Source organism: Anabrus simplex, chromosome 14 (genome assembly GCF_040414725.1).
Source record: "Anabrus simplex isolate iqAnaSimp1 chromosome 14, ASM4041472v1, whole genome shotgun sequence".
Lineage (NCBI taxonomy): Eukaryota > Metazoa > Arthropoda > Insecta > Orthoptera > Tettigoniidae > Anabrus > Anabrus simplex.
Window position 1 is genome coordinate 85,386,069 of NC_090278.1, and position 14,204 is coordinate 85,400,272.

Genomic DNA, 14,204 nt, shown 5'->3' on the forward strand with positions numbered 1-14,204 from the left:
TGGTGAACGAGATGCTCGGAGAAGGTGAGGACTTAGGAACTATCCCGGCATTTGCCGTAGTGCAGGAGAATGGAAAACGACTGAAAAATATTCTCAGGTTAGCCGTTGGTGGGGTTTAGCCCCTCTCCGTCTTCCGAATACAGAGGCGTGGAGCCGTGGCCTCCCTTCCTCTGCTTGGTTGGCCGGTCGGAGTGCAGAGCTATCGGACCACAGACCAGCCGTGGCCACTTGTTAGATGAGGTACACTCTACAACCTTTTGTTTTGAATCCGCTGCTAGTAGTTGTTGGCTGACCTTGACTGGGTGATTTAATTCGTGTGCTGTATAGCCACGCCAGTACGATGTATACCACGCAACAGAAAGTTCAGTGTGTGCTTTTGTTTTCCCTCAGATACAACAAATCGAACAAGAAACCGGTGTCCGTGTTATTTTCAGGCAAGGTGAGACGCCGTCCCGTTTCAAACCAAATGTACCCAACGCACCGAACGCTCAATTTTCGAATGGTTGGATTGGTGGAAGTGGTCCTATTCCCTGGCCGCCTAGAAGTCCCGATCTCAATTCAGTGGACTTCTTCTGCGGATACATGCGAGAATGTGCGTGACGTAATGCATCTCAGAGGAAGGATCACTGCTGCCGGCAGTCCAGACCATGCTGTGGAGTAGGGGGCAAAAAACAGACTATGGATTCGATGTCTCTCCCGTGCGCATGCCATTCCTGTTCATTTTAAGACCATAATCGCATCTATATGTTTACCCTACTTGAAGCAACATTTAAACTAAAATATATATTTTTCGACGACCCCGTATTTCATGGGTATATTAAACATGTATAAACTGTGTCAAGAAAAGCAAAAGCGAACATTCACCTTACCATTTACAGACTTAGGACTGACAAGGATTTATTATTATTAGCCACATAATAACCAACGAACATTGAGGATTGTATGTGTATTGAGTAGGAAAAGTAATGTGAGAGTAGTGACGTACTAGATCTTATCTTGATATTGTAGCTTACGAAAGAGTGAAAATCGAGTGTAATGAATATGTCTTAATTCAGTTTGAAAACGTTTTCATTTTAAGTAATGCATTGACATTTTAAACAATGGAAACTTTGTTTGTTATAACGTTATCTCCGTGATTAACATTCAAACTTGGTTAAGAAAATTGGCACTTGGTTACATTGTTGCCTTATGCCTCAATTATCCACAAAAAACTTAGTAAATGACACAATAAGATGTAGCTCGTGTTTTGCCGCAGTATCTGCGCGTCAGATGCCACCACAGAAACCAAGACTGCAGAGAGAAGCCATTCATTTCACGTGAAGTACGTACGTATGAATATTGTATAATGCCATATGGGATCGGTCGTCCAACTATAAATACCTAATGCAAACTGCAGCAGACTAGCAAGCCATTACAAAGTGAACATGCTAACATTTCCTGACACTTGCGGGGTATTGAAGAGCATTTCGAAACGAAAATCCGTTATGATTCTTTAAAAGATGGTATGTTCTATTTCTTCTAAATCAAATACAAAATTGCATCTTTGTATTGAAACAATAAATTTGTCGTCACAAAAAAGCTTTAAGATAGACTTCTTACATTTTGCAGATTATGTAGTTCTAGGAAAAGGTCAAATATATATATGGATGCCAGTTTTTTCAGTGACCGTAGAAATTGAGTATTTTCTGAAACACTTAATGGTATCAAGATAAATATCACATGTCTATAGTGTGGCTTTTAGTGCGGGGATATCCCAGGAAGGGTTCGGCTCGCCATGTGCAGGTCTTTCTATTTGACCTCCGTAGGCGACCTGCGCGTCGTGATGAGGATGAAATGATGATGAAGACAACACATAACTCAGCCGCCGTGCCATTGGAATTAACCAATTAAGGTTAAAATCCCCGACCCGGCCGGGAATCGAACCCGGGACCCTCTGAACCGAAGACCAGTACGCTGACCGTTCAGCCAACGAGTCGGACATGTCTATAGTACATTAACTGCTACAACCAGGATGTACCCGACGAGTGCCTACACTGGCTTCTGGAAGAGATTCAAAACACGAGGAATATTGTGAAGATATTCTTCCTCCAGTGGGAGGGAAAATTCATTTATTTATCATTCTGTAAATTAATTAAAATCCATAGAACTTGTCTTCCCTTGGTATAGTATCTGCCATCATCTCGGCCTTTTTGTGATAATTTTCCTTCTTCTTGCATGTAATTCTGTTCTTTTCTCCGGACCGAGGATCTTGGTACGATATTTTTCTTTGTTTTTTCCAGTTCTCATTTTTTGTTTTGTATCAAATAAATAATTATTGTTCATTTGTATGTTTGATGATAAGGCTGACATCCATCCTGTTGCGAGATCACTGTCTGCGCAAATGATGGATTGCCTCTGGTATTGTCCTCCCCGAGCTTAATGTGTGTATTGCATCGGTTACGTGATCTAGTTTCAACTCTCGTGCACTTTTCCTTGGGGCCAGTATGGCTTCATTCTAGCTGCATGTGCTGCTCTACTTCGTGGGGTCCATTGGTTTGTGTAGTAATTATTAGATGTTGTAGATCTTACGAGGTTTGCGCATAGGTGTCTACTGTGTGTTTCATTCTCACCAATTTTCCTTGTTTGGCATGGATAGTCCATTTGGTGTAAGATAGCCTTTGAGGGATAGTGTTGTGGATTTGGTATATTAAGTCCTTGATGATCCATTCTTTGTAGGTTACCATGAGTCGTCTTTTCCTCATGAATGTGGTGATATTTTCTAAATGTATTTATATTTCAGCAACATCAGTGGTGCTGGAATACGAACCCTACAGTATGTTGTTGGACTGTGAATTTGAGTGACATTCTGCAATTGGGGGAGTATATCTTTTTATCGGACTGTATTACCCGTACCTAGTTATGTAGATCTTCATTCTTGACTGTAGGGGAGGAAACTTTTAATGATGAATTATTCAACTGTGGAAATAAGTGACTTGAAGTGGAGGAGGAGAAAGAGGCAGTAATAGTAAAGGAGGCTAGATTGGAATGCTTCTCCGCTCTTCTCTCCGTTGGAGGGAGTACGACGAACGAAGACTTGATGCTCTTTTAACGACTCTATCAATTGTGGTGGCAGAATGGAATGGAATAGAATTCCTTCCTTTTCCTTTCCTCTTGGCCTGTCTTATCTCGACTTTTCAAGATCCGTTTGTCGCATAAATTGTTAGTAGTCGTTCCTTTACTAAGTGACGATACCTCAAGATGTTGCAAGACAATATAATTTATATGGTACCAGTAAATGTGGCAGTAAAAATAAGAATTTGATGGGGGAATAAAATTTTGTCGCGAGATTTACGTGTAAGGGAAAAGTTGATTATTCAGGAAACGCCCCTTTTGTTATTGTTTTCGATTTCAAAGTGTGCATCGTGGTGTGGGTTACCATCGTCACGATTTAGTTCGTGGGCATGACGGATGTATTCTGAGTCGTACTCAGAAATATACAATCGACCGGCGTTGTACAAAGTTTGAAGCGCCCATTGATGAAAGAAAGGCAAATATACAGAACTACATTCAATTTGATATATTAGTAAGGTCCTATTTGGAATTCTGTGAAATTTTTCTGGTTTCTTAGAAAGTTTTATTTGATCACAACAGAAAAGAAGTAGACATTCGTATTAATCGTACTGCTGTGGAAAGTCAATAAAATGTTAACTGTAGTACTACTGGCAGAAAATTACGTCGTCATTCATTAACTGCAGAAACCCCGAGTCAGCATGTATGCTTTTTTTTCCCTGTTTTAAATTTATAATTGAAGATAAAAGAGTACTGTTCGCATTCTTTAACTCGATGTTCTCATGGCGGGTTGATGGGGTCACGAGAGGTGTTCTCTGTACGTTCTGTACGGCATTAAAACAAAAGGACGTGGCAGCATCTGAGCGTTGTAATTATTTCAGCATGTGCTAGTGTTTTTTAAGAGAAGGAGGATGTAATGACTATAACTGTTAAGACCGTTAGTGGAAACTCTATTCACTAATCTCTTTATAAATGTGCATATTAACAAATAGGGGAAGTGAGCGGGAGAATTTGATGATCGATGCTAGTAGACCTATATGCAGTAAGAATGGAGTAAAAGAGGAAACATACGGAAAATATACGCATTTTCTGCAGTGAAGATATGGAAACGGTACACCTGCTAAATGATTGTAAAGAAAAAAGAAAAGATAAAGATGGGAACGTAATGAACATGAAAATCCACAGCCTGTTTCAAGTCGTTCGACCGGTTCAGGAATGGAATGAATGAACCTGCCGAAGCCTGTCGCACTCATCTGGGGTAATGATTAATAACTGTCAGATGAAGTGAAATTATATTGGAGAGGGTTGCTGGAATGAAAAATGACAGGGGAAAATCGGAGTACTCCGAGAAAAACCTGTCCCGCTTCCACATTATCCAGCAGAAATCTCACGTAGAATTGCTGGGATTTGAACCACGGAACCCAGGCAGCGGTGAGACGCCCGCGCCTTGCCGCCTGAGCCACGGAGTCTCTAAAGAATGGAAAGTGATAGGTAAAACTGAAAATGAACCTGACCTGTACACCCTTGTTAAGGTATGAAACCCCACTGTCGGCAGCCCTCAAGATGGTTTTCTGTGGTTGCCCATGTTGACACCAGGCAAATACTAGTGCTATAACTTAATTATGGCCACGGCCGCTGTCTTCCCACTCCTAGCCCTTTCCTATTCCGTCACCGTCATAAGACCTATCTGTGTCGGTGCGACATAAAGCAAATAATAATAATAATAATAACAACAAGGTATTAAACAGAGAATGGAAGAAACGAGGGAGAACAAAACTGTAATATTATCAGAATCATGTGGGATAGAAGAGGAAGGCAGAGAAGATGCATGTAACTGGCAGTAAGGCTCCGCGTAAGGAGGTATCCTACACTATGCGTTTTAATTAATGTCTAGCAAATACCTCAAAAGGTTAAGTTTGTTTGGCCATTAATGATACGTCCGAGAAGTATTTGAGGAAATAACGTGAACCTGGGACAAGAGCGTTGCAGGGGTTGGTTATACTGATAAATCATTTTAAAAATATATAAAAATATATAATTGGATATATCGCTCCGTTTTTATTTTATCAGCTGCAGCCAATCAGATCGCTTCGCGGCTGAATTCAAACGGGAATTCGTGGTTTTTAAGATCGGGTAGAGAGCCATCCGAGAAATCAGCATCCAACAAACGTACTGTTGGTTTCAGCCCGTGTAGCTGTAGCTTACTTGCTTTGACGCGAGGTCCCTGTTCAAATCCCATCCCTGGCGAAGTTTTCCTGTCTTTGATTGGTGCTATCAAGGTGGTCGTAAGCTACGTGCCGAGTTAGCAACATCGCCTCACAAAACCAGTTTGAATTCACCCGCGAAGCGATCTGATTGGCTGATTTCAGCAGCTGATAAAGTTAAAACTGCGCGAGATATCCAATTATTTTTTATTTTATTTTTGTCAGTATGACCAACCCTCTAACGCATCTATTCCCAGTTCGCGTTGTTTCCGACCGCCCTGTGTATTAGTCAATTACCTGGTAATTATTTTTGTAGCACCCTGTTCGTGGAGTATAAAAAACTAACCCATTGTATTAGTTATAACAACTGGTCATTCATGTTCGGGAGAGTTGAGTGTTTATTTATTTATTTATTTATTTAAATGCCTGGAGTTGGCACGTTTTGTATTTATTAATGCTTATGTTCTGTTACATATTCGAGAAACATGTGGGTCGAGAAATCTCTCAGCATAATGTTCAAAGTGCAATTTAGGACTCTCAAACTTTGATCATCGGAAGAAAGTAAATGACACCGCGGGAAGTACGATTCAAGATACATGTCACTGAACTGGAGCCCACTTTTGTTAGTGATTGTACCTCGAGAATTGATCAGTTAATTTTGCGTCCAAAGATATGCTGGTGGTTGGTTCAGGATTGGGATTAATAGTAAAATTGATCAATACCAAACCAAACCCCACGGCACTTAACGCCCTTGAAAGGGCTTTGGCCTGCCTTGCGACCGCTGCTCAGTCCGAAGGCCTGCAGATTACGAGTGGCCGTGGCGTCAGCACGACGCATCCCCTCGGCCGTTATTCTGGGCTTTCGAGACCGGGGCCGCCATCTCACCGTCAGATAGCTCCTTAATTCTAATCACGTAGGCTGAGTGGACCTCGAACCAGCCCTCAGGTCGAGAGAAAAATCCCGGGGCCTCCAGGCGAGAGGTAGCCACGGGGGCGGGCGAAATTGATAAATAGTGACAAAAATCATTCAGCATTCTGGTTTAGAATCAGTAACACATTCCATCTTTTAATCTATTTTTGTACATATAGTCAGCAACACCAAAAATGCAGCGTTTCATATCTGCATCACTCATTATTGAACACACTTTTAAAAGAAAAAAGAAAAAAATACTATATTTCTGAACAAAATAATCACCTCAGCTGCTAGTCCTCAAGAGTATCTTGCATCAGTGAAATTAAGGGATCTCATTAGTATTTTTAGGTCTACAGTAGTTTGGCCACTGTTTTAACTGTAACCCTGTGGCACCAATTGATGAAAAGGGCATCACCATCCTGGACCTGTTTTTAGAAAAATGCCAAATATATTGTAAAAAATCCGCACGATGTTCTTTGTTTGTAACGGAGTCTATGAAGAAATTTGAGGTCGGATAACACATCTTAGCAGGTGGTTATAGACTAAGCTGCCGACAGCTGAACGCACTCTTCTTAGCAGATTTATGAATGGAATTAATTTTAAATTTTGTTGGAAATACCTTGGAAACGGGAACACCTTGACAGCGTGTTCTTATGTCTGGTCGCAACTCGCGTTCTTCTGTTAAAAGACCATCACAGGTAAGAGAAAAATCAGAAATGTTGTATTTGAGGCATGGTGTGTGTTCTTTTCAAGAGCATTGAAAATGCTGACTTCTGAAGTGCTAAAATTTGAATGCACTCCTCTATGTAGATGTAAATATGCCGGCCTGAGTAGCTCGGCCGGTAGAGCAATGGCCCTCTGAGCAAGAATCGGCGGGTTCGATTCCAACTCTGTCCGATGGTAGCCTATTTGTAGGTGCTCAAATACGCCAGCCTCGTGTTGGTATATTCCCTGGCAATTAAAGAAGTCCTGCGGGGCAAAATTCCGGCACATCGGCGTCCGTAAACCGTTAAAAGCAGTTACTGGGACACAAAATAACATTATTATTGTTGTAAATACTAACGTTTGAAATCCAGTTTGTACATTGCCAGGCTTAGCTACGCGAGAGCAGTTTTAAGGGTATCTGGACGTGAAAAGTCATCAAAAGCTCGCATTCTGAGTTTTCACTGCTTTGGATAGTGTAAAACCTTGACTCCACAACTATATCATATATGTGTTAGTGCAAGAAAAGTGTGTTGTAAGTAGCTATTCAAATGCGGCGCCAGGTACACTTTTCTCAAGAACCTTTAGAGCTAGAGAATCATACTCCATGCACTTCATCAAATGCCTGAAAGCTACAAGGAGGACTAAACAAAAAAGTCCCTAATACATTTTTAGGGAAAGTATTTTCCTTTGAAAGCCCATTTTAATAGTGATTTATTGTTTTGGTACATTTGTAAATCTTTATTGTAGGTTATTAACTTGCACACAAATAATGATGGACCGTAGTTAACATCTTCATTGAAAACTTTACAGACAGTTGTGGCAGAAATTTGAAGTTTTAAATGCTATGTATTGCTCTTTGTATCCCTGTTAATGATTTAGACCGCTGAATAGTTGATATTGTCCTAGTTGATGTTAACAAATTTCGGTAATCTTGTAACAAATGTGGTTTTTCTTTTTAAGATTTGGACCTACAAAATTGGCTTTTAAACATGCACCTTTCATGTCCAGGTGCCTTTAAGCCGTGTCACGTAATATGTTTCGGAAGCGTGCTTCAGTTTTTTATCCGAAATCGAAAGAGTTTTTTTCTTTTTAAGAAATAACTCATCCCACTTGTTAGTTGCGAAGGTCGAAAGAGTTATCTAAGATGGAAACAGTGATCAAAGGTATCATGGAGATAATACCGTGTTGAATCTTTATCGCCTTTAAAAAATAATATTTCTTGTAAGATTCTTTGGATATGACACATTGGTCTTGAAAATTACCTAGGAACAGCAATACACTATCCAAGAGCATTTTTTTTTTTTTTTTTTTTTGAAAACTGGCCTTTCAACATCGGAGAGGGTCAAAAGCATAACAGTGATAGGCGTAGCTACGGTACTAATCTTGTTCGACAAGAGTCAAGAGGACAACCACTACATGCATGTCCGCGGTGAAACTGAAACATTGGCACATGTCCTCGGCCTTGTAGAAATAATAATAATAATAATAATAATAATAATAATAATAATAATAATAATAATAATAATAATAATAATAATAATGGGTTTTACGTCCCACTAACTACTTAGTCCCGCAGGAATTCTTTTGCGTGGCAATAAATCTGACACGAGGCTGACGTCTTCTAGCACCTTCAATACCTTCAGGCTGAGGCAGGTTTGAACCCGCCAGGTTAGGGTCAGAAGGCCATCAACTCAACCATCTGAGCCACTCTGCCCGGCAGTATTTAGAAATACACGCCATTATGCAATACGACGCCATACTGCGTAGGCTGAGATGGTTATGAGGACATTATTTGCCTAGCTTCAAGAGGAAGTGCAGAAAGAACTGATATTTTAGCTCTTGATTAGCGAGGACTGTTTGCATACTTTTTTGATCCAATAATGCAGCTAGAATGAAGGGAACCGTAAAATGTGACAAGTTCAAAAATATCAGTTTTCGGATGGAGCTTTAAAAAATATTAAATCTTTCCCGAAGAATTTAGTATATCAATTATCATGTTGAAGTTATATTTGACGCAATAAAATTAGGTTTAAACATAACTGTGCTCGCTGAATGTCATTAGATGCCAGCTACCATTCTTTTTGGATTTTCCGTGTCACATTTTTTGAAACTTTCTCGTAGAAACTATAAGATCAACGTATTTGAAACTTGGTAGTCTCTTAGACACCAGATAGATCTGATTGTGGAAGTAAATTTAATCATATATATTTATTAGGTTTTGGGGGCCAGCTTGAAGAGCACTGAAAATTTTACAAGAATTTCAATTTTCAACTACGATATTTAAACAAATATTTTCTCAACTCCTATAACAAATAGGACAGTAATTGTACTTCAGCAGCTCGAAACAGATTTAAATATTATGCATGCAAAATTTCTTGGATGTGGTTTGAGTATTTTCTCAGGAAAAGGTACGTGAGTCGAGGGGATGTTTAACAATTTTTTTAAAATATTATTTTTATATTTTTTTTCCTGACAGAAAATATTAACCACAGAAGCTTTATATTCTATCCAAATAATGCTCAATGTATTCGGAATATATCAAAAGAACGTTCAAGGAAAAATATATTTTAATTTCTGAGATGTGTAATTAAATATCGGAAGGTAATTGTTTCTATCGTGTCACACTTCCAGGTTCCCTTAAGTAAACGCAAGGCGTCAACCTTGAGATGCAGTCGGATTTACTTACCATTGTCATCAAGGAAAACTATAATTCGTCACTGTTTATGGTGTGTTCTTAGCTGTGAGAGAAACTCTGATACTTGGAGGAAATTTAAGTTGAAGGGGAGGTTTCTGTCAACGACTGCCGTTACAATAACTTACTGCTTTACTCAGCAATACAGTTTGTCTTGTAACAAGCCCGTTTAGGGCCAATTCCTGTGACAAAGAATAGTCCAGAGGATGGTAAGGCCCTTTTCCCTGCTGACTGTGTCCAGGATTTGCAGTGCTCTTACCTGTGTGCTGGAATTAAAACTCACCGCGTACTAAGGTGAGAATCCCGAGCGGCATGACGAGCACTGCCACCATGAGGTCGGTGATGGCCAGCGACATGAGGAAGTAGTTGGTGACGTTCTGCAGTCTCCTCTCCCAGGCTATGGCGAGGCACACCAGGATGTTCCCCGCCGCTGTGGCGAGCACCAGAGCCGTGGCCAGTAGAGCCCACCAGTTGTCCTCACTGTCGGTATCCGAGGTAACGTTTACCTCTCCCGACATGACACTTCCATTGCGCTGCTTTCTACGTCACCAAATCTCTCGTTTTATGACGTTCCATGATTAGTCTTCCGATTTAATTGACAGAACCTGATGATTGTTCCTGGCTTCATTTACCTGACGCTGAACTCTTCTATTACATCCCATAATGTTTCATTTTGTTGCGTTTTCCTTGACGATGTGAGAGCAGTAGCCGCAGCGACTGTTGGTTCGTCTAAACTGCGTTTCATGATGGTACAATTCATCACTTTTCTTGTTCTTCCGATGCATTCGTCTACATGGTCGAGACATTTTCCGGCGTGTGGGTTTATGATCTTCACTGGATCTTTGTTTATTGTTTGTTAATTTGTTTTCACTCATAATCAACTCTACACTGCTCCTACGTAAAGTTTAATTCTTTGTAAACCTATTTTGAACACCTTGTTTTTGTTTAATCTGGTGCGAACTCTTCATATTTCTTCGTCTTGCTGACATAATTACTCGTTACATTTTGCTGGAATATCACATTCACGCCATGATCTTCGAAGTGCATTACAGGAACTTATTAATTTTCTGTTCATAGTTTTCCAACCAATAGTGTCTTCTTGTTATACATTCTCATTATCTGTCAATGCTGGAAGTTCTCCGTTGTTTCATCTTCAGTTATCGATTGAAAGAGGATGGGCTCTTTTTATTCGCGTCTAATGATGACGACAGAAACGAAGCGATGTCATTGATCGGTGGAACATAAAGCCGGCACTGCAATTAGTGCGTGATAATGCCGTGCATTTTGAAGAGGAACTCCTCTCTTTTTATTTTGATAGTGTTGCAAAACAATATCATCTCCTTGCATGTAGAAACCGCATTCTTGCACAAATTCACACCTACAATCACACAACACTCGCCGATAACTCGTTTGCTTTTTAATATACAGAATTTGCATGTAAGATCGTTGTCGTTATTATGCAAATTAGATTTAGAATACATAATCTCCGACTAAGCTCAGTTACAGTTGTGAGAAAAACACTCTGTTATTGACGAATCGTGATGTGCAATATTACGTTTGCTTATTGATCAGAATAACTTTCCGCACCGTTCTAGCGCACGACCAGCACTACATAAAATAGACTTGTTTTTGTCCAAACAATCTCGAACAACACAGCCCGTAATTGCATTCCTCATTGCTATTTTTTGTCCTTCATTTCAAACGCTGTGACTTTTCTGAGTGGATAAATCAATCTCTTCGGGTATTAATAGTATGTAGTTCGTTTGTGGTTTTAAGTACGGATTGTGTATGATATTTATATCCTTCTTATAGTGTGCATGAACTTTAATTCTAGGTTTCTCTGTATGGGTTGTTCCTGAGTCATCTCGGTTTAAAAGTCTGAAGTCGGTATAACTTTTATCTTGTCTTGTATTTTTACAAAAGCTAACCTTGAATTTAAATTAGTGCAAAGTTTAAATAACATAATTCTTATACATCCTTGCGCAGTAGATCATCTGAATCGTATTCGTTCAAGTGGAAGCACTTTTTTTTTCTAATGTGAGTTTTGTAAAGAAAATTATGAGTGGTCGCTAGTATGAATTGCAGTTTTAACTGTGGAAAATCAGAATTTCTCCACCCGATTTTATAGCTAATCCTGAAAGTCTGCATTCCATTAGAGATGTTGATACGTAGATCAGAACAAGTTTAACGACCATGCAATAATTTTGTTCCTTATTTATAGGTGTCTTAAATTATTGCAATGCATTTTTATGTTCTTGATTCGCTTAGAATTGTTAAAATGGATTTCGAATTTCTGCAGTTGTGAATACGATTACGTATTTTCGGGTCTCTTGGCTACATATCAAAGGAGATACCGAAAAGAGGTCCTTGCGTTTCTTTCGGAACGGGTTTTGAAATGTGAAAATTAAGGATTTGAAAGAAAACAGTGTGTATGTATATATTTAGGTTATAGGTTTCATTGTTAATAAATGTCTTGGTTTTAGTAGATATAGGCCACTGTTTACGTGAACCCCATACCTTTTCTTTGTTAATGTTTTTCTCAGCTTTTATCTGACTTAAATCTTAATTAGAAAATTATTTCTGTACGGAAATAGGTCATTTACGTTCTGTTATGTTCTTCATGGTACATGTTTTTAAAAACAAATTTAGTGCTGACGCGAAGTGGCTGGTAATATGAAATTATTTGCATTTTAAATAACTACTTCGTCACGCTAACTTTTTTTGTTATCGATCGGTACTTTTCAGAAATGCGTGCGAAGTTAATCACATTAATAGTTTATTTGCATTGCTAATAAAATAAAACACGCCAGTACGGGTTTCTTCTTCTACCGTGAAGAGTATAGCAACTTTAACTTCATTTTCTGTTCCGTATTTGGATCGTTAATTTATATTTTCTTATTGTCTCCGCCGCGCACCTGTTGAACCAGAACGGATTAAACTGACTTCGCAGAGATAGTAACACCTTCCGTATTTTATCTGATGACGTGTTAAAGTGACAAGCCTTCGATAAAATGTTTGCTAATTTTCGCACGAAATCTCGAAACGGTCACTTTGTTTTTTCTGTGAATTTTAACCGCGAAAGTGCATTCGTATTGTTAACCACACACAAAATAAACTTCCCACACGGTTCATCATCACTCGCTTATGTATGCACTATCCACAGACAGAGACGAGAATTTGTTGAGAACACACAGTATTTGTCACTGTAATTTGTTGCGGAGATGCCGTTAACTGATCGAATGCAACGTAATTTTGATTGAAAGGTTTTTGAATGGCTCGAGGGTTTATGCTTAGTTCTGAAACTAAAGTAGCAAGTCATTTTTTATCACGTTAATATTAGTAGATAATAATGTGGCAAACGTTCATTGTTCTGTTAACGTATTACGGCGTATAATTATAACATTGTAATTAAATGTATTGGTTTCCTCCGAATGGTTTAAATTTTATTTTAAATTTAGAGAATTCCGGTTTGATAGTGAGCTAGATTCAGTCTTTATCTGAAGACGTTGAAGATAATTGTTGTCCAAGTGTTAAACTTAAGTTATTAATATTGTTTGTTTATCCCGTGATTGATTCTAAGGAGAATGAATGACATATTTTGCTTTTTTTTTCGCGTTCACAGTTTTTCACGCGCGCACATACACACGCTCGTCTGTCAGTGGCGAAGCACTTAACGCACGTTTTGTAGTGATTGATTGTCTTTGGTGTCATTGTGAGAGCATGTTAAAGAAGACGGAAGCGCGCACGAACCAGGGAATCGAGCGAACGAAGGCACGGTTTCCACGACGTCCCTAATCGGCGCGACGACGTCGCCGTCTCAGTTTACGGTCTAAAGTTCTTCGGTCCGAAACATTGAGTGTGGTTGTGTGTACTGAAGTTCCTCTCACACAGGTTGCGCGTGGGTATGTGCAAGTGTGTGCGAGAGAGAAGGTAGACGGAGCGGGATAGATAGAGCGAGCGAACAGGGCGCCTGTGCGGACGCTGCTGGCGTCGCTTTTCATAGTGTGGCAGCGGCGGCTATGGTAAAGAGGTGGGGGGGGGGCAGAGGTTGGTTCAGACCAAGGAGGGGAGGTTTGCTGTACGGAGAATTATTGCAGAGGTGGGAGCATGAGTTTTAACGAAACGAATTGTTTCCTTTTTTGTGGCTGCCCTGTGGTGCGAGATGTGTACGTATTTTTATTGTTTTTTATATTGCGGGCACGGGGGGGGGGTATGAATGCTAATATACGCACACATATGTACTCGAATTGTTTTTCATTATTTCTTCATACCCCGTCATGTTGTTTTAGAACATATTGTCTCAGTTAAAATTTTGTTGTGAATTTTGAGATAATATCGGTACGATTTTATCAAAGATATTGTGATTTTTCACAATGGGGGGGGGGTATGATTAGCGCTACAGCTTTGCTCCTGTCTTGCATTAGGAATTCTAAGTTTGGAATCCCGGTCGATGAGCATGGATGGCTCCAGTAATCCCAGAAATAACTGGAATAGAGGCGCTGGCCTTCTGACCCCAATTTGGCAGGTTCGATCCTGGCTCAGTCCGATGGTATTTGAAGCTGTTTAAATACGAGAAAAAACCGAGCGAGTTGGCCGTGCGGTTACAGGCGCGTGGCTGTGAGCTTGCATCCGTGAAATATTGG

The 14,204-nt window shown here is 39.8% G+C and overlaps 1 protein-coding gene across 1 annotated transcript in view; it reads right to left on the minus strand.

Annotated features, from left to right (window-relative positions):
- Positions 1 to 10,079, minus strand: part of 5-HT2B (5-hydroxytryptamine receptor 2B) — a 116,689-nt gene extending 106,610 nt beyond the window's left edge. Inside the window, exon 1 of the mRNA XM_067158374.2 lies at positions 9,845 to 10,079. Within this exon, the coding sequence (XP_067014475.2) occupies positions 9,845 to 10,079 (235 nt within the window). The remainder of the gene's footprint in view (positions 1 to 9,844) is intronic.
- Between the last annotated feature and the right edge of the window lie 4,125 nt (positions 10,080 to 14,204).